Raw genomic sequence first — 23,496 nt, forward strand, 5'->3', positions numbered from 1 at the left:
AGACATGTCCCCAGTCAGCTGCCACCGTCCAGAGGGTTTCTGGACAAGAGGACAGACACTTCATGATTAAATCTAGTAAGCAGGGAAGGCGACTTTTATTTGATAAAGAAAAAAAGGTCTAGTTTCCAGGTATATCAATAATAACTCCTTCTCCAATGAAGCCAAAATGAATAAGCAGCGCAGAGAGAAGGGGGGGGGGTGGGTAGCACAGTTGTTTCTGTGGAAAAAGTAGCCCTCCCACCATTCTTCTTAAAGTAATTAAGAGGGAGCAGATAGAAGCAAAGGTCTCCGCTCACCTGCAGTTCCTTCATACAACGGCTCCCGGGCACATTCGCTGAGGTCTTTATCCTCTGAGAGAGACTGGGACACTCCTCCTGAATGAGAATCCAGCAAGATCTGACTCTCGCTGAGGCTGATGTCTGCAAAATGGCTACTCAATTCACAGTCTTCAAAGTCAGCAGTGAACCGATGGAGAGGGACATCGTGAGCAGACATGGGGAACGTGCCTTCTAGAACCAAGGGAGAGCCGGGAGGGGACAAGGAGGAGAGGGAGGACCGTGAGGACAGGGACGTCACAGACTTGGGGGCCTCAGTCCGTGGGGGCGTGTGGCCTGTGGCTGCAGCCGCCGCCCCGCAGGGACTGCTCTGGCCAGGCTGCCTGGGGGACTTGGCCACTTCGTTTTCGTGGATGGTGGTGATGGGTCCAGAAGGAATGTAGCCGCCTTTCTCCTGTAGAAGGAGGTCCAGTTTGCACTGATAATCCGTGTCCACCTGGTCGCTCTGACTGGTGTAACAGAGCTCTCCGGAACTGAGGGAGCTGAGCGAGCCTCTGCTGGAAGTGTTCAGAGACCCCCGGCTGGAGGCCAGGGAGCCCAGGCTGCTTCCGGACGACATGGACAGGGTGCTGGCCGAGAGGCTGAGGGGAGAGGAGCACTCACTGTGAAAACTGGGATGGTACAGAAAACCCAAGCACGATGCCCGCCACCTCCTCCTCCGGACCCCGGAGGGAAGGAACCCAGTGGCGCCAAATAACATAATGACTGCGGGAAAAAGAACCTGCTATTATTATACCACCTACTGCCATGTTGACTCATGGACACTTTCAACCTGGCTCTCCACAAAGCAATTCTATTCTGACTAAAGACTGAGTCCCTTTTGCAAAAACCAAAACAAAGAAAGTGATGAGCACCTATTGATAAATCTACCTGCACAGATATCCAGCAGCAAGTATGCAACTTAATAATACGGAAGGGGGAAAAATAGCATACACAGTACAGAGTATCAGTGTAGTTATTCTGGTTAAAGAATAAAGCTTTTAATTTTGAGAGAGAACAAAGGCAAGCTAATAAAGACAAAGAGGTTTCACACGGGCCCGTCTCCCTCAGGGTGTGCGTACTGAAGGAGTGAACACGTAGCTAACTATTTTAAGGCAAATCTTTCCTCCTCCTCCCTTTTTAAAAGAAAGGGTGATCTGTAGAAATGTGTCATTTCCTAAGTATGTATTCATAGCTAAAATATATAAAGTATATCTTCTTCCCACAATATCTTCTGCCTATGACCTTGGGATTCATGAAAAAAAAATCTTGTAACTTTAAATTTGATCATCCAAGTTTTAATTGTACCAGCATAACTATTTTATTTACTTTTAAACAGTTGAAAATAAAGAGAAAAGTAATCCAGGATGAACCAAAACACGCCTGAATGTAGTCAAGAAAAACTTTTCCCTCAAGAACCAAGCAGGCTTACCTTTTAAGTTGTGAATGCAAATAAGTAGTTAATTTAGTAGTTTCTTCAAGTTTCTGTAGGAGCTCTTTCCTTCGCTCTTCCAATTTCAATCTAGAAAAAAGAAACCGAAACGAATTTATTTCCATGTAATTATAATAAAGCACAGAAACTGAAGGAAAAGATTCTTATTATATAAACATTATGTACCATGAGGGGGAAACCCAAATGAACGGACGGGAGAGAAAACAGAACCACCAGCAAGAAGCAAAGTGGGCGGAACTGTCCCTAGCCACGCCAAGTGAAGAGGAAGATCTATCCTCAATCAACATTACTGAGAATTTTAAAAAATCTGGTATTCTAAAATTTTCTTAAATGGGTAAAACAAAAAAGCAAACAAACAAAAAACCCTGTGCTCTCGTGAGGTAGGGAAAGACAGGAGGAAAACCACAAATCACTAACAAAGATTGCAGAATCCTTCTGCGGGCCTGGGATTTGGGCTTAAGTTACTAAAACACTTGACGGGAGTAACAGAGAACTGTGAAGGACCGTCCGAAGTGCTGGAATTGAGAAGGACTGCTCCCAACTGCCATTCAGTGACAAAAATTCCAATCTTACTTTGATGAGAATTTCAGCGATTAAGAAACAAATTAGTCCATATTGCCATTGTGAGCTCATTTGGGCTTAACGGTTTCGACAAGGAGAAGATACAAAAGTGATTTCCCTTCCTACTATACAGCACATCTCATTGCCCGCAACGATTATCGTGAAATTTCATCCACATTCAAGCGACCGAGTTTGTAAAGAAATTTTGAGTATCGGGGAACTGTGTATGTGAGTGAGTTATCTAAAAATATATCAAGCGTAAGGTCTATGTCACCGGAAGGTCTTTAGACATCCCTGGAATGAGCCCGTCCAGAGTGGTCAAGGACCGCAGAATGGGACCCAGAAAACCACTGTGGTTTCTGGTGGATTTGCTGCTACCGACCCCGTGTCCTTAAACAAGTCACTTAGTCAAGGGGTCCCAGCGTTCTCATCTGCAAATCGGCGATTAAAATCCTACTGTGTCTGTCTGCTAGGGCTGTTAAAGGGATCAAATGGCGTGATGTATGTGAAAATGCTCTGCAGACATCAAAACAAAGCTCCTTGTTCAAAGCCTCAGCATGCCTTACAAGGTGGGGATATAAAAATTAGCTATTTTTCTTTGGAGAAGAATAAAATTTCCCTAATTTCTAACCTCTTTGAAATGTATGTTTTAGGCAGTAAGGAAACATGCCCATATTTTATTTATAGCTATCTATCCTTTGATGTGTCACCAACACAATTTTATTATATGTTAAAATAAAAACAATTCTTGTCATTTTGTTTAGTACTTCAAATTGTGATAAATTCTTAATTCCCAGCTTTCAAAGGTGTATTCTGAAAAGGAGTACAGTCCCTATTTTTTTTTTAATCTCTTAAATATAAACAAAAACTCAACATGGAAAAAAATTAATACAATTTAGATGAACTGAATTAGAAGGTAAAGGTCTGGAGAAAGCCCCCAAATCTACCAAAGTCCATGTCTTCTGAAACAGGAGAAACATTTTTGAAGGAAGTTTTAAAACTAAATACTGCACAAATGAAGGCTTTTCTGGTGTGGTAAGGAGGCTTCAGTAGGACATTAGTGTGTTTCATGCTGAAATTTAAAATCCAAAGCTTTCCCCATCTCGGTCACAAGCGATGGTCCTCATTCTGGCCTCCTCCAGCGGACTGCTAAGGACCTCTTATGGCTTTGAACGGCTGAGACCCGGCTTCGTGTTCTTGTTGGCATGCTCCCCAGTCAGATCCTAAGCTCCCGGAAGGCAATCACTAGCTTTTTCTCCCTCTTCCGCCCAGGCTGCCTGAAGAGCCCGGTGCCCCTCCCAGCACTCCCTTGTGGCTGCTGTCTCTAGATAACCCCTTCACTGGGAAAAGAATAACCAAGGCACTCAGGAGCCCTTCCAGTGGGGTGGCCTTCTTGGATCAAGCACCCCACTCCTATCTCTGATGTAATCACAGAAGCCAGAAGTCTTCCTCAGATTCCAGGTGTCCTTTGTAGGAAGCATCCTCCCCAACTTCCTCTGGACCAGGGAGTAGAAGAAATTGCTCAGGTATCAGCCCCTTCAAGAGGGTGCATCCCTGTCTCTCCAAGCCCTTCTCCACAGTGGGAAAGGATCTTCTCCACCCGGCCCCTAGAAGATACCTCTCCTGCTGGTCCAACTGACCCATGCTATGCATTCATCTGCTCTTTGCAAGACAAGGGCAGTGCTTTCACACTGTCTTCTCTCTGCCCTTGTGCCCTGAGAGAGAGAAGCACCTGCCCAGTCTCTCCTGATGAAGGCCACCCAGAACTTTCCACGTAGGGAAAATGTCATGTCATCTATAGAAGTAAGAAGTTCCTTTTCTGTTAAAAAATAAATGACACTCATACCCCCACTTACTGGCTTTAAATTTTTTTCAGAATCAGAGACAGAAACATTCATATATTATTAAGGAAAATTAAGACATCTAGGTAAGAAGTAAGACAAAACTCTCAAGATCTGTGTGAAAATACGGAGCAATGTTAAGATCTTATCAGCTACAGAAAAGCACAGAGGTTTTGGAATTTCAGTAGCTGTATGGAGAGAACATGGAAGATGTGTGAAAAGTCCCACACACAATGACAGTTTTCATTTGAGAGCCATCTGTCTTTGCTGAAGGTCCCTCACGGTGCGCATCTCCCTCTTCCTGAAGTGCTTTATGGCCCACGGTGGGAGCTTTGTCACTGCATTTGAGTGCTCGGCCCGGTGCGGGGTGGTGCTGGCCGCACACGGCTGGGGGACTCTGGGGTCATGCTCACTGGCTGAAATTCAGGTGAGCTTAGCTCCTTCTGAGCCCAACTTTCAGCACTGATTCAGAATCTTGCCTGAGGCCACCCCTGAAATAATGAGAAACCTGCCATGTAAATGGAAAATGGGACAATTTGGGGGAATGCAGAAGTGGTTTCTATGGCAGTTGGGTAGGTGCCAAGAGGAAACTGAAGGATTTAGAACTGGTGAAGCACAATTTGTTTTATGGTGAAACAAAGTTTTACACAGTGAATCTTATTTCCCAGAAGTATCTCCCAGCACCACCTGCTTTAGGGCTGAGGAAGCAGTGTTGAGAGGTATTCTCTTGCTTGCTAAGCACCCTGTTTCAGTTCAACAGTAACAATAAACAGAACAGAAACACTGTACATACACGAGGTGAGAAGAAATAATGAAGATCAAGAAAAGGTGAGAGAGTACAGAGGGGCAAAGTAAAACCACTGACAAGAACAACAAAACCCAAAGCCATACCATCTGTGTCTACTCGGAAAATAAAGGACTTGGCGCTCCCTTCGGCAGGTGGCTCTGCTCTTTCAGACACGTGAGATGCTGGGTTTGCATCCAAGGAGAGCAGTGAGAAAACTTTAAGTTGCTCAAGCAAGAAAGTATTAGTCCTCTCAACCTTATACAACAACATAATGACAAGGATTTGGCTTCTGGCCACCAACATACGACAGATATAAAACACAATTATATACACGTCCCTTCCTGCTAACGTCTAGTTGTGGGAGACCGGGGCATGCAGGTGTCATAAGTTAGAGGGACATTCAAACTGTTTACTCCCCATCTGAGACAAACCCCATGGCTGGATCTCACTAAGGATGTAATTATTTTATATAAGTATTTTATAGCTCCTCTTCCTGATGGGTTCAAAACTACGGTTTCTGCCAGAATTTAGACAGTTATTATATGTATTATGCACAAACCAAAGTACAAAAGCCAGAGCCTAGGCACTTAGGAACAAACTGTATTTTTAACGTTACTTCATCAGTCATTTTTGAAGCTCTAGCCCTTAAAAAAAAAACAAAACAAGACATCATGCCTGTAAAAGCTGATTAAACAAACACACATCTGTTCTCTCTCTCCCAGAACAAATCTAAAGGCTGTTTCTAGGCCCTTCCCAGATTCACACACTACAGAGAACGGCTGAGATGCACTCAGCGCGTTCCACACGTATGATTAGGCAACAGTAAGTGTGACACAAGGTGCAGGTGCCCTTGCTGCTTTCTACGTGGGCCACACAAAAGCTACTCATTTTGTCATGTTTGCTGGTGATTAGCAACCTTTTATCCTACAAATTTAAGATCTATAAACACAGACACGACATCAAGGTAATTCAGGAAAACAAGGAAATTCTGCCCTCTCTCCCTTACTTTTGGATCCTTCTGGTCTCTGTTGGGTGGATCGTGTCCCCGCCACCCCCCACTGCCCACTGCCCCGCCAGCCTTGTTCACACCAGCCTTGAGGGTGAGCCTTCAGTCGGCACCACTAGACCAAGATGTCAGGGCAGCCGGGGCAGGTGGGCGATGAGAATGCTTTCAGATGGTAAAGGAACGTAGGCTGCAGAGGCTTTTCCTCCTGACTCTTGCGCCTGCTCTGGTACGGCCGCCGAGCTGTAGCTCTGCGTTACCTTGATCACCAGTTTCAAACTCACAAAAGTCAACTCTCCCCAGATGACTAAACTCAGGGTAGGCAAGTCCGCACGCTAACGCCTAACTAGCAACGTCCGAGGCTTTTCCTCCTACCATTCCCCGCACCACACTTCAAATGTTCTGACATTATGTAGACACACAGCCTTACACATTCATGGAGGACAAGGAATTAGAAGGCAAGAAGCCAAGAAGTTAAAAAAACAAAGGCAATTAGATTATGGCTGGGTGTTTTAAACTGAATTCCAGTCACTTGACATTATACGGATGTGACCTTCCTTCCTGTCATCCTGGGACAGGCAGCGCACCTGGACTGCTGGCTACAGAATGGATGGGTGTGCAGGGCTCCCAGAGGGCTGCACGGGCTGTGGCTTGTGGCTGGGACTGGGGTGGAACCATACCCGCCAGCGAGGCCGGGATCCCAGGGCTCCCTCGCACATGCCTCCTTGGCCAACTGACACCCAGACGTTCCCCTGCTTGACCCTGCAGCTGACCTGCTTACAGAACTGGATCTTCTTGGGTTAAATGATCCATTCGCACCTTCCCCCGGAAAGATCAGAAAACTGCGTCAGGTGTTTCCCTTTACATTTTCACCTGCTTCGCAGGAGGGGCTCGACTGACAAACAAAATCCCAGTGAACATTTTGTGACCTGCTAAGATATCAAAGGGAGCAAGCTGTCTTTTCCTTGTGAAACGAAAAGCAATAAACTTTTGCATTCTTGTGAGTCATAAACCTCCGAGTAGGAAGCTGCCGGCGCTGTAAGAGTCCAGATAATCTTTCTTATCAGAGTGCAATAGCTTATAGCCACTGTTACCAGACTCAGTCAGTGATGGACCGCATTCCTGGTTTTATGTCCACATTCCTTACTTACTCAACATCTGTCACAGGCATTTTCGCCTTCCTAAGGAACAGAAGAACTGACGCCGCACACTATGAGGAGGGTGTGCTTTATTGCTCTATGGAAAGAAGGTCCCTTTGTGCCGGGTCTCCGTCCACCGGCAACAGATGCGACGGAGATTTCCAAAGACCCGGGGGACCTGGCCTCCAGGCACAGCTCAGACTCCCGCGCACGGTCGGACGCGTCCTTGTCCCCAGGGAGGGAAACGAACCTCTCGGCCAGGGCTCGGCTCGGCGGACCCCTCGCGGACAGCAGCTCGTCCTCCAGCCGCCGCCTCTCGCCTTCCAGGCGCTCCAGTTCGTCTCGAGTGCGTTTCTGCGGGGTGACGAACTGAAGCTCTTTCAGAAGCTCTTCCTTCTCGTGGATCAGCATCAGCTTCTCCTTCTCGATATCCAGCGCCCCGGGCCACGTCTCGCTGTCCAGTTTCGACAGTTCAATTTTTAAGTTGGCCATACTAAAAATAAAGCGGTAAGAGAGGGATGTGCACACTGAGAACTCTCAAGAAAGGGAGAACATGAACCAGGCTAAGTTGGGGGGCTGGATGCTTGCTGTCCTGACTTTACTCAGGGGTGACCGCCCCCCCCTCGGAGGCAGGGGAAGAGCAACAGCCCCGCACCCCAGACCCGGGGCCCGACTTGACACCCGGCTCTCGTCCGCTGCCTTTTCCTCACCTTTCCAACACCAGCAAGCACACCGCCTATCTGAAAAAAGGGTGAAGGTCAAAGTACACTGAAGCTTAAAAAGCAGAGAGCTCTGGGAGCCGCGGGCGGCCGCCCCGATGTGTGACTGCCTATGGAGGGTGACAGGAGGGATACCTGGAGAGCTTCCGTTTTATTTATTTTTACTTTTAATTTTTTTAATAAAGATTTTATTTATTTATTTATTAAGAAAGAGAGAGAGAGCGCACAAGCAGGGGGAGCAGGAGAGGGAGAAGCAGACTCCCCGCTGAGCAGGGAGCCCAACGCGGGGCTCGATCCCAGGACCCCGGGATCATGATTTGAGCCGAAGGCAGAAGCTTAACTGACTGAGCCACCTAGGTGCCCCCGGAGGGCTTCCATTTAAAAAAAAATGAAGGTAAATGCTGTCTGACAGGACATTACTATAGATTTTGTTCCTCTGGGTAAAGACGCTGTCCCCCAGGAAAATGGTAGTCCCCAGTGTCGCGTGGGCAGCAACTGGGACATGAGCCAGTCAGGGAAGCGTGGGGGAAAAGAGAGAGCAGTGGCTCAGCCAAGCAGTATTACAACAAAGGCAATCCAGCACGTTCCACGTGGCCAAGGAAAAGGGAGCAGCCCTGCCCTCCCGGGCCTCCTCCACCAGCATCCTCCTGTAGCTAGCTGTGTGCTGTGCAATCAGTGTGTACACGGTTTCCTGAGCGCTCGCTGGGCCAGCCCTGTAGACGTGACTGCATGGACCCGGGCGCCCTCCGTCCACAGGAGCCGTCCAGTAGCGCCTTCCCCAGCACAGTGACTGCAAGTCCTGGAGCGCGGGGGACAGGGACGGGAAGATGGGAGGAGGAGCAGGCAAGCCCCGCAGAGAGGAACGTCACCGGCTGCATCATTCTGCCTGACCTCAGAGTCCACCATGTCGCGAGCTTCCCGCTAAATGGTCAAGTTAACTTCTGACGGAATGAGAACGTTCTGACCCGCCCCCGGGCCTCCGAACCGAACGACTTGCTCTGGGGCGCTGTGAGCACTACCAGGATGGTTCGCAAGGCAAATGGCACATGGCTGTTTTGACCATCAGCACCACATCAAGGCAAATTATGAACACAACTGATGTCGGCACAGGGGATCGGTACGCCTATAAAAAAAAGAGTTGGATGATCCCCGTGGATACTGGTATAGCCCATACCACAATATGAAAAATAGAAAGAGGGCATTTTATTTCCCTTTTTAATGGAAGAAGTTGTAGGAGGGAAGAAAAAAGGTAAACAAAACAATGTTATTGGGACAAAGATGGAAGTATATCCACATTCTTGTGCCACAGTTTCTTGTTTGAGTTAAAAAAAAAAAAAAATTGCCCTCCCTCACCAGCACTGCAGGTACGGTGTGCTTCTGATTTCCACCCAGCGTCTGCACTCATGATAGATGTAACATCAGCTGTTCTTCAGCCAGAACCACAAAACCATACACAACTGTCTCAGTGTGCAAGAAAATTAATCATCAAAATGCTAACTAAGCATGATATTATTAGCTTCATTAAGCACATAAAACAAAGGCTGGAGGAGAAAACAGGTTTCAGGGAAATACAACCCGCCTCTTTACTTAGAATTGAAGAAGAGAACATTTTCAACAGATGCACAAACCTCGAGATTTACCTTCTCATCAGCCTTGCTAGTAACTTTAAAATAAAACCCCAAATGAGAACAGGACAGCGAAGCAACCCAATGGGAAAGAACCAATATCTTAAGTTTTGATGCGACTGAATTAACAACTGAACTGGGAGCGACAACATAATGAAGGAAAGAAAGGCATCTATTACTTGTGGGATCAGGCGTTAGGTGGGTCTTGGATTTTATTTGGAAAGGGCACACCAAAGCTGGGGAAGAAGATATGATGAAGGTTTCCAGGTACATCTAGGAAGATGGAATAAGCTGTTAGCAGCCAGAGTAAAGTGAAAGCTCAAGATGATCCAAGGGAAGCCAAGTTGAGCCCCAAAGAACTCAGGGGCACGAGGCCTGGCTCTCCAAAATTAATTCTGAGTTACGGCCATTCTCCTTCAGAATGCCAGACATAGATCCTGGGCTTTGTTTAGGGTAGAACCCAGGAGCTGTGGCCGCTATTGGGTTGGTATGCTCACAGCCAGAGGGCCACAAAACCACAAAGCAGTCCTCAATCCTTATGGTGGGTAAGGCATTTGCCTGGGCTCTGAGAAGTAGCCAATAAAGTATATAAAATGTTTTATAACCTCAAGAAATGTATAATCTACCCAGGAAAACTTATAGGCATTGAAATTAGCTGAGTGAAATGTTGTTCACAGAAACTGACTTGCTCAAGCACACACGGTTAGTAATTTGTAAAACAAAGCTTATGGGGTTTTTTTTTTTTTTCAGTCACCAAAGAACTAAGTAATACTAGTAACAGAGGCTACAAAGAGGCAAATATTGTATTTAGGCAAATCAAATAATTGCTTTGTTAAAGCCAGATAACCTCCAAGAACCTTGGCTAATTACTTTTAAATAATCCTCATCACCAATAACAATGGATATACTTTATTATCTATCTGATGGTCTTACGATAGCAAACTCTGACATTCTAGCAGGTTCTCAGCTGAGTTTTCCATGTTCTCGAGGAGGAACATGATAAATTTCTCTGTCACCTACAGGGTGGTACTGCAGTTTTTTTTCCCCCAATGCCTTCCTAAATAATAAATCAAAAGCATTTTTAAACTCTAAAAAGGAAAATAATGAAATCAAATAGATCAGTATGACCCTCTCCCTCAAAATGAGCAAGGTATCCATATTATGAAAACTAGTTGAGCCTGTCTACTGGATGAGGAGGGAGAAGTCTCCTGAGCCTTCCCCAAGCAGAGTCACAAGGTGAGGAAAATAAAGCACAGGGTTCTAAGGGTCTAGAGGATAAACGAGAGAAATAAGAATCTTTCCTCCTTTGCCCTAAAGTCAGTTGCCAGAACAGATATCTCGGCATCTTCAAGGGCGTTGGCGGGAAATCCTCCCCTCAAAGCAAAGGGATTACAGTTATTTACCTCAGAGGTCCTCGGCCTCTAAGTCTTGTACCCGAGCCACTGCACCATGATTCTACCTGAGAAGCCGATCTTCCCGCTTCTACTTGTGAGTAAGTACTGGACAAGCTCAAAGCTTCTTTCTTCCAGAAGGGAAGGGGGCAATTTCATACCTACACTTTTCATTAATTCTCCCTGTCCTTCAGCTGTGGGCAGGGGGGAGAAGCTGAGCCGAGAGGGGGGTCTGCAACCCTTACATCTAAAAACCTTCAAGAGTAACCTTGGTAGGAAGATGTTGGGGAGCACCCAGCAGATGTCACTATAGGAGTAAAGATTAATTCTGGGAAAGAAAATACCGTTTGAGCCCACTGACCCCCGAACACAGAATAGCTCCCCTGCTGTTACCTTCTTTTGGCTTCTTCATATTGTAGGCTCAGCCTGACCTTTTCAGCTAAATTTGATCTACTTCTCACTCCGATCTGGTAAAAAACGAAAGGGAAAGAAGTCAATTAACTCTGCTAATGAATGAAGGTAAACTGCTTTTGTTTCTAGGAAGCACAAGTAATTGGAAAACTAAAGAAGATGGTCTTGAAATTGGGAACACCAGTTTAAAAAGGCACTTACTTTCTAGTCTCAGTAGGGGCAAAACATTTCTTTTTAATTCAAGCTTGTCTGTTTTTCAAAGACTTTAACATCATTTTCTCCACACATTAAATTCAAGATAAAAAGTATTTTGTCAATGTTTCTGGTATCTTAAAGAGTTTACGAAGGGTGTACAGGTCAATTAAATTTATGAACTGAAACTAATTTCCTTGCCTCCATGAACCCAAATTTCCATCACTTAGCTTCTAAATGCAAAGAACATAAACTAAATAACTTCAAAAACCAATTTTTCAAACAGGGAAGTCCTATTGTTGATCTCTACCTGTTTTATTTTCATAGCACAGAATTCAAAGAAGCAATAGGGAATACGAAAATAACTGGGACTGGACTAGAAAACAGTATCTGCTAAACGGCACCCCAAAGGAGAGAATGCAAAACAATTAACAGTAGTCAAACCACATTAAATATTTTCAAATGCTACGCATAAGCCACAAATCAAACGTTTTAATATAAACAACCTTTGATCTACAAAAAAAATTTTTAAGGCATATTTTTTTGTTTCTCATTAGCCTCAATGTTTAATTGAAAAGATCTGAATTTCGAAGACCTTAAATGTAATAGGAAAAACTTAAATTCTCATGCACCTCTAACCTTTCAATAACGTCTCCAAATAAATACGGTCTGAGAAAGTTTGAACAAAGCCGTTCATATGGACAGATCCTGATATGTTTGGCACCCGGACAGAAAAGATAAGGCTCTGATTTTTTAAAACCAGTCTAGGAGTAGGAAATATTGAATCCACACAGCTGCAGTGCAAACCGCCTCACTCGCTCCTGTCCCGCTTGCCATCCGTACTGTAGATCAGGCTCGTCAAGGACAGTACTGTGGCCAACCCTGCCACGTGGATACTTACATCTCCAGAAATGCTGGTCTGTGACCCAGCGTCAAGGGTCTGTCTGGACAGAGATAAGCGGGAGTTCACAGGACTGGATCTCAAGTCTGGCTCGGATGTGCCAATGCTCTGATCCAAATGGAACCGCTCCTGCAGCTTAGCAAGACTCTGTTGAGGAAACACAAAGTCCTACATAGAGCTTGACAAGTAAGATGAAAAACTTCCCCAGCAGGTAAACTCAAACTGAAAGACATGATCGCCATAGAAAAACGACTTTATTTTAATAGGAACTTATCATTTTAAATTACTGAAAAAATAAGGTGAGAATATGATTTTGTACATACACACGTGTGACTCTGGAAGTATGTGAGATCGTAATAAACGGGTTATCTTACCTTCCCCAAGACAGCATGGGAATTATTCACACTGTGCATAATGGCATCTTTATATGTAATACGTGCATTTCTTGTTTTTAAAATGTCATTGAAAAGAGCTCTCTTTTAAAAAGACTCATTTCAACTACTCACTTCATGCAGCAGAAATTATGGAAACATGGAATACCTACAATGCAAACTCATTGTAGATCTAGCAAGCAAACTTCCTACTTAGCAGACTTCTATAATTATGCCACTCTACATCGGGATGGAACCAAAGGGATTATCTGCTCCCACTAACGTCAGAGATGAAGGGACCGAGGGCCAGGAGCTGCAGTCCTGGCGGCTGATCCCAAGCCTGTCCTTACGCCGACTGCGTGGTACCGCCAGAGGGATAATGTCTGGTTTTGTAAAGTGATGGGCCTGCGGTTGGCACCCACACTTAATAAACGGAGCTTACTTTATTTTATTTATTTATTTGACAGAGAGAGAGAGCACAAGCAGAGGGAGAAGCAGGCTCCCTGCTGAGCAGAGAGCCCGACATGGAGGCTCAATCCCAGGACCCTGGGATCATAACCAGAGCTGAAGGCAGATGCTTAACCGACTGAGCCACCCAGGTGTCCCGAACTGAGCTTACTTTAAAGAGAGGATGTGAGCAAGTGAAAGTATTAAAAAGGAGAAAGATCTTAGCTACAGTGCTATCAACCCTCCCCCTCATAAAACACTAATAAAAATGGTAAGAAACTCATTATTACTAACTTTAAGAAAAGCCAGGATTTAATCCTGACATTTACGATTCTTAGGATAAAAAATGAGAAATGTCCCCCCAAATTAGAAATCTCAGAGATCTGATTTGTGCCTTTGACCTAACCTTCTTTATTTTCTTTCAAAGGAATATTTATGCAAAATATATGTACAAGAGGGATAAAACTCAAGCAGTCACATCAAATAATAGACTACAGAAAAGAACAAAGAAACCTTTTAGTGACTTTGGGCAAGTCTTTTCTATTTTTTCATTAGTAGAGAGAAAAGATTAGTATTTTTCAAATCTGTCTGTGCCGACCATGCACTGCATCAATTTAGTAGGTCATGACTAGCATGTTTTTTGATGAAAAAGAAGAGACTAGAAAATTAATTCAGACCACGTTACTAGAATTAAGAGTATTAAGAAATAAGTATTAAGAAATATGGTATGTATGTGTCCAAACATGAAGACATTTGTGTGTGACTGGGTTGTCATTAGAATATACCTCTTACTGTGGGTCATGGTCAAAGAGCTCTGAAAGTCACAGAAACTGCCCACCTAATGTCCTTCTCAGCTCTACTGTTGATTGCCCTATCTACTAATTAATTGTTTTCTATGCTTTAGTAATTGAAAAGGAATCTAATCTTTTAATTTAATCTGGTCTGTGCATAGATCCAAATTTCTTCTTTACAGGAACAATCAAAGATAACCTAAAATTGCTGAATTATAAAGTTCCAACGTAAATTTGCTCAGGTTCTATTAACTTTTTCCAAAGGACCTATGGTGTGCATTTGAGGAATTACTGATTTAATCATCAGGATCTTGGTGGAACAAAATAAAAATACATCCAAATAAAGTTTTCTGTGTTCCACATATATATTTAAAACACCATATTCTGGAGCAAGACTGCCTAGGTCTGAACCAAAGTCCTACCACTTCTGAGCTGTGTGACTTTGAGGAAGTCACTTAATTTTTGTGTACTGCAATTTCCTGTCTGTAAGTGAGAATAATACATGCCCATCTCTAGGGTTGTTGTCAGAATTAAATGAACTACTTTCATGCAAGGCAGGGAGAAGACTGCCCAGCACACGGTCAGTGCTTATAAGGATTTCCTATTAATACTATAATCTTCTCTATTTGATCGCTTCTTGCAAGTTATTTCAAAATTCCCTAAATGCACAATTATAAGTGTTTAAGAATATATACCTATATTCAGTTGACATTTTGAAAACTGGCATGAAGTAGTTGAATATAGTATTTAAAGGTAGAGTTTCTACTAAGAATGCAAACATAGCCACTGGCTCCAACATTCTCCTCGAGACACAGACTAAATCCTTACTCAGAGCTCCAAATATCTGAAATACAAGGAATTCTCAGGCCTTGTGATAATTATGGGATGGAGGGAAGATAAGAGGAGGAAGAGACACACTCTTCAGAAAAAAAAAAAGAAGACCCAATCCGACTAAACCTACTGAATATAGATATTTAAAAAGCAGGATACTGATCACTGAATGGTTGTTTCTTTTACACACAAGGCTGGATCCCTGGGAGCTAAGTCCCCTGGGCTAAGAACCGGATAGGTGTAACAAGGGGATCTTCTGCCATTAGCAACTTTCCTGGGATGACTAGATGGGTATCCCGCAGCTGGGTCAACACTCGCCATCTCTAGATAGCACCTCAGAGTCACAAGGGGTAGGCAAAAGCTCTTCTAAGCTCCTCATATACCCTCCCCGCACTCCTCAAGGCATATCCTCTACTCACTGATGACCCGTGACATGCCCTTTCTGCATCCTGGGCTGAGGATCGCGGTTTAGACAACCCTGCTTATCTGGGTTCCACACGAAGTTTTAGTGAGTTGCAGGTGCACCAAATTGCTCATCTCATATGGGCTCCAGGATCCACCCCCTCCTGTCTCAAAGGCCATCCAAGGCCTGCCTTCAAATAAGCATAGCAGAACCTCGGAACCCACCTGTTTACCTCCAACGCAGCCCGTGGCCTCAGTGCCTAGAACAAAGTCTGAATGAGGCAGTGGGAGAAAGGGCCATGCAGACTCTGACGGAGAACTTCTGCCCCAAGGCGAGTTTCTGGGGCCCCGGCCGGTAGGTGTCTGACTTAACAAAATGTTTCACGACATACCTGCATCAGATCTTGCTTTTCTTTTTCTCCTGAGCTAATGGCCTTTCTGATCGATTTCAGTTCAGTTAGAATGGCTTTGGCTTCACTAAGTTCATAGCCACTCTGGCCTCCAGACATTTTTTTATCTATTCTGTTAAAAGGAAAAAAAAAAGAAAAGAGAAAAAAGTCAAAGAGTGTTGACAGAGTACAAATTAAGCCAACAGTATAGGAACTGGTTTTCGGATTGTTGGAGTTGGCTGATGATGCTGTTACTTGCCTTCTGATACGTACCAGTATCATCCTTTCAAGCGGATCGTTCCTCCCGCTTTCTCTTCCAACCACTTCTAGCTCACACTCTCCCATCCCCCACCTCATGCCCCTTACATTCCTCATCATTTTCAGGCTCAGTCATTTTGTCTTCAGTTGGTTTGGGTGACCCCACCATGGGCCGAATTCAAAATCCTCACGCTAAGCCCGACCTCCACCCTGAGAAAGGTTAAGGCTCCGGGGAAAGGATTTAGCAGGACAGAAGTGCCAATAAACTGGACAACTACGGGAAGTTCGGAATTCCTCACCGTTGCCTAATTTTACATACACCGTAACGTCTGTGCCAAACCAAGCACAGTGCCTACGGGCTGACGGGCCTTTCTGAAATGCGAGTGATTATTACTATTTCTACTAGTGAGGATCCTACAATATTGGGATCGTGTGTGGTTAGTTTCTTGTTTCTTTTCAAATATATGAAAAGTACTTGTTCTGTTTTTATGACAGGAGTCGACATAAAACTGCTTGCCTTGCTGACGAGTTCAAATCTAGGAATACAGCAGAAGGGTAGATGTATTCATCTGTCAACTAACGTTGAATACAAAGCTCTTCAAGGAGCTCATTTATCGCACCCCCCAGATCTGCTCACCAAATCGTCCTTACAGTTCGCTTGGTCACCCTATGTCAGAGGATTTCAAGTAACCTAACTCTTTGTGCATGAAGGGCCCAACCAAGTTACCGAACTCTTTTTAAAAAAAAAAAAAATGGTTTAACATTAGTGTCCTCACTCTCACTCTCCTGATTCTCTCCAACCACCGATGCTGCCCAGGATTCATTCTGAATACAACTTGGGGTTCCCTTGAAGGACATACAGCTATGCCTCTGCCCCATCGGCCATCGACTCTCACTCTTGGACAAAGTCTTAGTCTTATCCACAGAGAAATGGCACCTATGAAACCACAGAGAACTGGCTCTGAGCTCATTTGGTTTAAAACATTTAATGATTTATATTTATTTCAATGTGAGGGGTATAATCTGAAAACAAAACCAAAAAAGAACCACCAACAATGCCGTCTTATTCATTCTTCCAAACAAAGTTTACTCAAGCAAGTACAGTTGGCAGATAACATATTTCCCCAAGTACTACTTTAGAAAATATTTTATGGTTGCTGAACAAAGTCTTAACCTAAGAAAATAAAAGGAATTTCATCATAAGGTTATTTGATAATAAAAGTACAACTAACGAAGTCACTGAATTAAGCAGGTGCGAGTGCACGCACACAGTGTTTAGGGCGGGAAGGGACCCTAGAGATCACACTTCCTCTAAGTGAAAAAGCAAAACAGGAAGGTTTATGCAACTTTAGCCCCTAACGTGTATAAACACTTCGCTAGTAGGGGGACAATCCTCAAAATGACAGATTCAGGATCAGGGCTCTTATGTCTATTACACTTTGAATATTTGATAAAAAGCTCAGGCGGTACTTCGACTATTGGTTAATTCCATTTATTTGGGAAGGGATTTATCACTGAAATTGTTGGCTCCCTTAAGTATTATATCTACCAACCTAGTTGAGGCAAAAGGCTTATTTTAATTAAAAAAAAAAAATCTGTGAGATTTCATGAAATAGTTATTAACACAGGACTCTCAAACTGTGTCAAAGTGAATTTCTAAAGCCCAAGTGATTTCTTCCTATTTGTGTAAAACCTTCAGAATCTAACAGTTAAATTTTTAAGTCAGAAATCAACTTCAACATTAGAAAACAAAAAAAGTAGGTAAGCTGTTTTCAGAAATCAACTTTAACACTTAAAAATAAAGGCAGGACTACGTCAAGACTGCTCATTTACATTTCAGAGAGCTTTAAAACTAGATAAAAATGTCCTGGCTGCCCACTGCTCAGTTGGGTGCTCAACATGACAAGGACAAGCCAGGTCAGCTCAGCGCCCACCCCCACTCCACCCCCACCGGGGAGCCCTTCTGATCTTTCTCTCCGACTCCCTTCTGCCTTCTCTGAGCACCTCTGTTTTCCTCTACCTATTGCTTTTCCCTTTATCTCCACGTTTCTCCTTTTCTCCTCAACTCTTCATCTCCCACCTTTTCTCTCTTTTTTTGACCCCAACTGACCATAAGATAAAGTCAAACAAAATCAAACAAAATATTAGCATTAATTGCTGATTTTTAAAACAAAGTACTGTGTTTTTTGTTCTTAATTTGAGGAATACAGTTTTATATTCTTCCCTAAAAAAATTTTTTTTAAAGTTTGTTTGGGTTTTTTTTGGGGGGGGTGGGGTGGGGATTCTGAGTACCATATTATTAATTTCCCCTATATCTTGGTTTCTTCCGAAAAAGAAGAGATTCCCATTTGCAAGCCTTCCCTGGAGAATATGTGCCCCTGGAGCCAGATTTTCATAGGCTAGGTATACATTTTTGGCTGGCCGAGTGTTTCACTTCTCATTTTCCACTTTTGAGTGAATGCCGAAGGTGGCAAAGTAGAAATGTCTTCCTGGTGGTATCTGTCTACACACAAGCTATGCTACGGCCTAGGCCAAAGCCAACTCTGGGACCGCAGACTGAAATGAATAATGCAGAGAATAAAACTACATTCATTCATCCAGCATAAACTCGTGTACTCAGTAAAATGAAAGCCTGAGTTCAAATTACATTATAGCTCCAGATTTGGCAAAAATAGTCCATTCTATTGAGAATAAATGAAAAGCTATAAAAGCCCGCATGGGATTCTATTTAAATCTTTTCCTGAAATATATTTTCTGTCAAAACCCCAAGGAAAAGTCCCTTTATAGTATCAGGAATGCGGTTTTTTGAAAAGTATGGTCTCTGGGTTCAATCATTATTCAATGTTCTAGTAGCATGGTGGTTAACATTTGAATGAAAACAGCTTTATTTTGTCTAGAGTTAGGATCAACAAGAGAGGTCTCTGATGTTAGATATCATATCTTTCTGCTCTTGGTTCAAGGGATTAGAATCATTGCAAGAGAATGCCTGAATTTCTACAACAAATGTCTATTGTTTTCTTGTGGAATGTTATTGACAGATTCTTAAACATGCCTTGGATTCCTATAAAAATTGCTTGCAAGCAAACTGCTTTAAAACAATACAGCATTGTTATATCAATAAAACAAAAACAGCAAGTTTGGCTAACCTTTAATCCCGGGTGGTGACATGAGTTACAATTTCATGTGCCTTAAAAATGTTTAACGTATAGCTAAACATTTTGTAGGGCTCTTCAAAGTTTGTTTTCTCTCTCTAGTCCCACCACAAAGCCCTCCTTTATGTTGATATGCAATTACCAAGTATCACATTTATGTCATTCTCGGTCTGCTCAGTTCTTCGGGGCAGCTCTGCAGCCAGCTGAGGTTCTTAGAACACAGCCATCCTAGAGAACTACCTAGGGATCACACAAAATATACCTAGATGGAGACCAAAAACAGGTATTTTTTAAAAAAGCTCCTCAGATGATTCTAATATGCTCCTAGGACAGGAGCATCTGAAAGAATAAAATGGTGATGATTACTTGAGGTGAGTAGCAAAAAAGAAGATTGAGCCCGAAGACCCGTATCTGAAATCAGCCATATGACGGATGGTCAGGAGTCATGACTGGTGTCCTGAGCTGTAACTCAGCATGCAAACACACAGAACAACCAGCTTATGTTTCATCTGGCCAGCAAACACACAGGATCTTTAAAAGGGGTAATGCCTTGCTGCCTTGGATTGCTGCAGAGGGAGACAGGGGGATGGGGGGGGGAAGAACGTGCAGGCCATCAGGGACTCTATAAACACTGTACCATGGTTGGCTCAGAGCCCTGCACACAGAGGAGGGAAGTAAAAAAAAAAAAAAACCAGTTGAATGCCTTTTGAGGGATAATGCCTTCAATCCTCTCTTTGTGGTCATGTGGCTGTGAAAACCATCAGCTTCTTGCCTCACACCAGAGACCGTGTGGTAGGGATCGTGAGGGTTGGAAAGCCCAGTGTGCCTGTCAGGGTTTAGCTCGGCAGTCCCTCGTCAGCCGGGAGAACGGTGGCTTCCGGGGACTGGGAACGGGGCAGGAGATTCCAGAATCCGCTACCCTCTGTCGTCTACATCTCCCTTGGCCTGGCCCAGTCTAGAGTCAGGCCAGTGGCCCATCAGACTTGACTACAGAATGGAAAGGACAGAAGAAAGGCAGGAAATGAGGAACCCACTCAAGCTTCTCTGCTGACCACCTGACTTGCTCCCTGAGCTCAGCCCCAGTTAGGTGGGGCCTGGGGCTGACAAAGGGGCAGAGAGACGTCTCCAACCCAGGGCTCCAGGCAGGAGAGGCTCACGTTGTCCAGACGTGAGAGCCAGCCGCACGTGGAGGCGCTCTTGCGACCATTCCCTTTAGCACGAACCTCAATCTTAGAGCAGGCTGGCAGGTGCCCAGACAAAGTGAAGTTTCTCACTGGTTTCTCTGACTCGTCAATGATTCATAAAGCTTTAGACCTTTTCAAAGTAGATAGATTTTCCCAAGTTTTTTGTTTGTTGGTTGATTGTTTGGTTTTTGGTGCAGAGCTCTGAGCCATTTTTACTTTATGTTTCTTTGAGAAATCTCTTAGGCAATCTGTACTTCTATTTTCTTTGTATGAGTTAGGGGGCTTTGAATTATTCCCAATTTCAGTATTTTTATACTCACTGTTGCAACGTTTCAAAGCCTTGTTCTTTATACAGCAATTCTTGCTTCATCTGTGAGAGTTCTCGCTTCAGCTTTTTAACCTTTTGTGAGAAATCAATGTAAATAAGAATGTTTGTAAATAATTAGCAACACTGTTTTAAGAGATCGTCCATCAGTAAACTATTAAACACACAGACATAACCATTAGTTTAACATTTACTCTGCTGGCTTCCCTCTGACATAAATTCTGTGGAAGGCAGGTTAATTATGTTTAAATTATCAGTGACGTTCATTATCCCCTATATTTACCCTCATCATCATATTTAGCAACATTCCTGCAAGCTGGTGTCCTGACTATCTCCATTTTGTGACAAATAGCCAGGAAGGGGGGAGTCAGACCTTGAAATCCCGGTTTCTGTTTCTGTTCTGCGCGAGCTCCTCCCTCCCTCCTTTGCTACGCTCCAGGGCCGCCAGCCACCTCTCTGTTTCTCGAATGTACCGGGCAATACCCGCTCTGCTTCTGCAACATGCTGTTCCCCCTGGCTGCAAGGCTTTCCCTCAGATCTTCCAGAGCGGACTCCTGTCACTCAGGTCTCAGCTTACATGGCACCTTTTGGAATAGGACTTCTCTAACCATCCCAACCCATGCCATTACTGTTTTACTTAGTGCATGGTACTTCTCAAGAGCTGAAATATTCTGTGTATTTGTTTACTGTCTGCCCCCCATGGGAAAGTAAGCTCTATCACACCAGCCGCATCCTAAACTTCTAGAAGACTACCGGGCACTATGAGGAATAAAAATGACAAGGACAAGCACTGCATGATCAGTAAACATCCGGTGTCAATCTGATTAAAAAATATGGTTTTTTTCCTGTTGCCAAATACAGTCTTGGTGATGACAATGCTAAAATGTGACAGGTCAAAAAACCAGCAGAAGTCTGGTTTAGTGACAAACTAAAGGTCTTCACGTGGGTGTCAGAAATTTACTTCCATATTATAGCCTCAAGTTTGAAGCACATTCTGTTAGACAGTATTTCAATGTGCTTTTGAACTTTTATTTCCTATTTAGTCTATCCATTCCACAAATATTTACTGACTTTCCACTATGTGTCTGTCAGGTCCTGGGTCTCAAGTGTGAATAAAGTAGACAAGATCTTTGCCCTCACGGGTCCTCCAGAACAATGGGGGAGCCAGATGTTGAGCAAATAATCATCCAATGAAATAAATCTTACCAATTACCATGGGGAATGTAAAGGAAAGGTTTGGGATACTTCAGGATGAAAAAGGGGGACGGGACCTGATCTAGTGTGAGAAGCTGGATAAAGCCTGTCTATGGAAATGATGTTTAAGCAGAGCTGGTCAGTGGGGCTTCATCTGGTAAAGGGGGTCCTCAAAAGGCAGAGCTTGTGCACAAACCCTAAACCATGAGAGGAGGAAACTCGTCAAATCTCTGGGATTTAGGGTGCCTGGTTGGTTAAGCATCTGCCTTCGGCTCAGGTCATGATCTCAGGGTCCTGGGATCAAGCCCCGCCTTGGGCTCCCTGCTCAGTAGGGAGTATGCTTCTCCCTCTGCCTCTGCCACCCACTCGTGCGCACCCTCTCTCTCTCTTTAATAAATAAAGTCTTTAAAAAAAATCTCTGGGATTTAGAGTATGCTACCATTCGCTGGATTACAGAGGTGGCGTGCATCATGAGATCCAACTGGAAGAGAAGGCCTTATATAGAGTTTTGAAGCCACATGGAAGATTTCTAAATCTTATCTTAACAAGGAGAACTGGGGAGGAATTTTAAAGCATGATCTGCTTTATGATTTTTAAAAACCACTGTCATGACTCTGGTGATTGGACCAGAGGGGCCAAAAGGGGCCATTCCACCCGCACCGTGGGTTGGCCTGGGGGCAGTGTATAGAGAGTAGAGCCCAGAGGAAGAACATATTTGGGAGGCAGAATCAACAGGACTTGGTGATGGGCTCAAGGCGCAGGGTGAGGGACAAGATGTGTCAAAGATCACTGCCAGGATTTTGGCTTGCCAGGTGGGGGCACGAAGGTGCCTCCCTGGAGGGTGGGACCAGATTTGGGGGTAAGATCAAGGGTGTTCTTTGAGATGTTTAATTTTCTGATACTCAGGAAACTTCAAAGGCCATTGGAATCTGGAGGCTCGATGTTCAAGTGTCTGGACCAGAGATATAAAATTGACAGTCACTGACATCAAGATAGTACTTTAAATGCATGAGACTAAATGAGATCACCTAGAGAGAGTGTGTACTGAAAACAGAAGAGAGTCCAGGAACACGCCTAAGGCACCTTCATCATTCAGAAATCTACTAGAGGAAGGGACAAAACACGCTGCAAAGTAGCAGCAAGAGAAGTCGGAGGGAAAACAGGGCATCTTGGAAAATGAGAGAAAAAAATCAAGAGGGAGAGCAGGCACTACGTAGAATAAAGTGACAAGGACAAGAGCCGTGTGATACTCATGTTTGCACACCTAAAGCACAACGCTTTGGGAAGTATGGATATTCAATCATTTATCTGTTGATAAATTATCTGTTGAGTTTATCTGAACGTTTAACAGTTTGTGCCCCAAGGCACTTATATTTGACGAGGGAAAAGTAAACCCAAATAATGATGGTGCAAGGCCCACTTTCTAACTACAAAGACAAGTATAAGCGATGCTACTGGAATCCAAAGGCGGACAGGAGCACTTCCGCCTGGCCTCACGGAGAAGAAGCCATCTGAGCTGGACTGTGGAAGTGCTTTCATATTCACGAAGAGAGTGAGCTCGTTCGCGGTGGATCATAAAGACATTTCAGTTGTAGCATTTGATTATTATCAGGTCAAAAGAGCCATCAGTAATCAATAGCTCATTCCACCCGTACTTCTACTTATGACAGCACCTCTAAAGAGCTGTTTACCAAAGACTGTAACATTTTTATTTCAGAACAACAACCACAGTTAATCCAAAAATCAATAGTAACTCAAAGAGCTGGCCTGAAGCCTGTCTTTACCTCTGAAAACACAGTGGATAGAAACAATGGC

The 23,496-nt window shown here is 43.9% G+C and overlaps 1 protein-coding gene across 3 annotated transcripts in view; it reads right to left on the reverse strand.

Moving 5' to 3' along the window:
- WWC2 (WW and C2 domain containing 2) overlaps window positions 1-23,496 on the reverse strand; it is a 201,897-nt gene that overhangs the window by 49,401 nt on the left and 129,000 nt on the right. For all 3 annotated transcript variants that reach the window (XR_013446669.1, XM_036071321.2, XM_036071322.2), the window contains 7 exons: window positions 20,483-20,562; window positions 15,572-15,701; window positions 12,338-12,484; window positions 11,227-11,300; window positions 7,349-7,591; window positions 1,747-1,836; window positions 297-916 (listed from right to left, as the gene is read on the reverse strand). Coding sequence is in view for 2 of the 3 variants with exons in the window: in XM_036071321.2 (XP_035927214.1) it covers window positions 297-916; window positions 1,747-1,836; window positions 7,349-7,591; window positions 11,227-11,300; window positions 12,338-12,484; window positions 15,572-15,701; window positions 20,483-20,562 (1,384 nt within the window). In the remaining variant the exon portion in view is untranslated. The remainder of the gene's footprint in view (window positions 1-296; window positions 917-1,746; window positions 1,837-7,348; window positions 7,592-11,226; window positions 11,301-12,337; window positions 12,485-15,571; window positions 15,702-20,482; window positions 20,563-23,496) is intronic.

Source organism: Halichoerus grypus, chromosome 3, assembly GCF_964656455.1.
Source record: "Halichoerus grypus chromosome 3, mHalGry1.hap1.1, whole genome shotgun sequence".
Lineage (NCBI taxonomy): Eukaryota > Metazoa > Chordata > Mammalia > Carnivora > Phocidae > Halichoerus > Halichoerus grypus.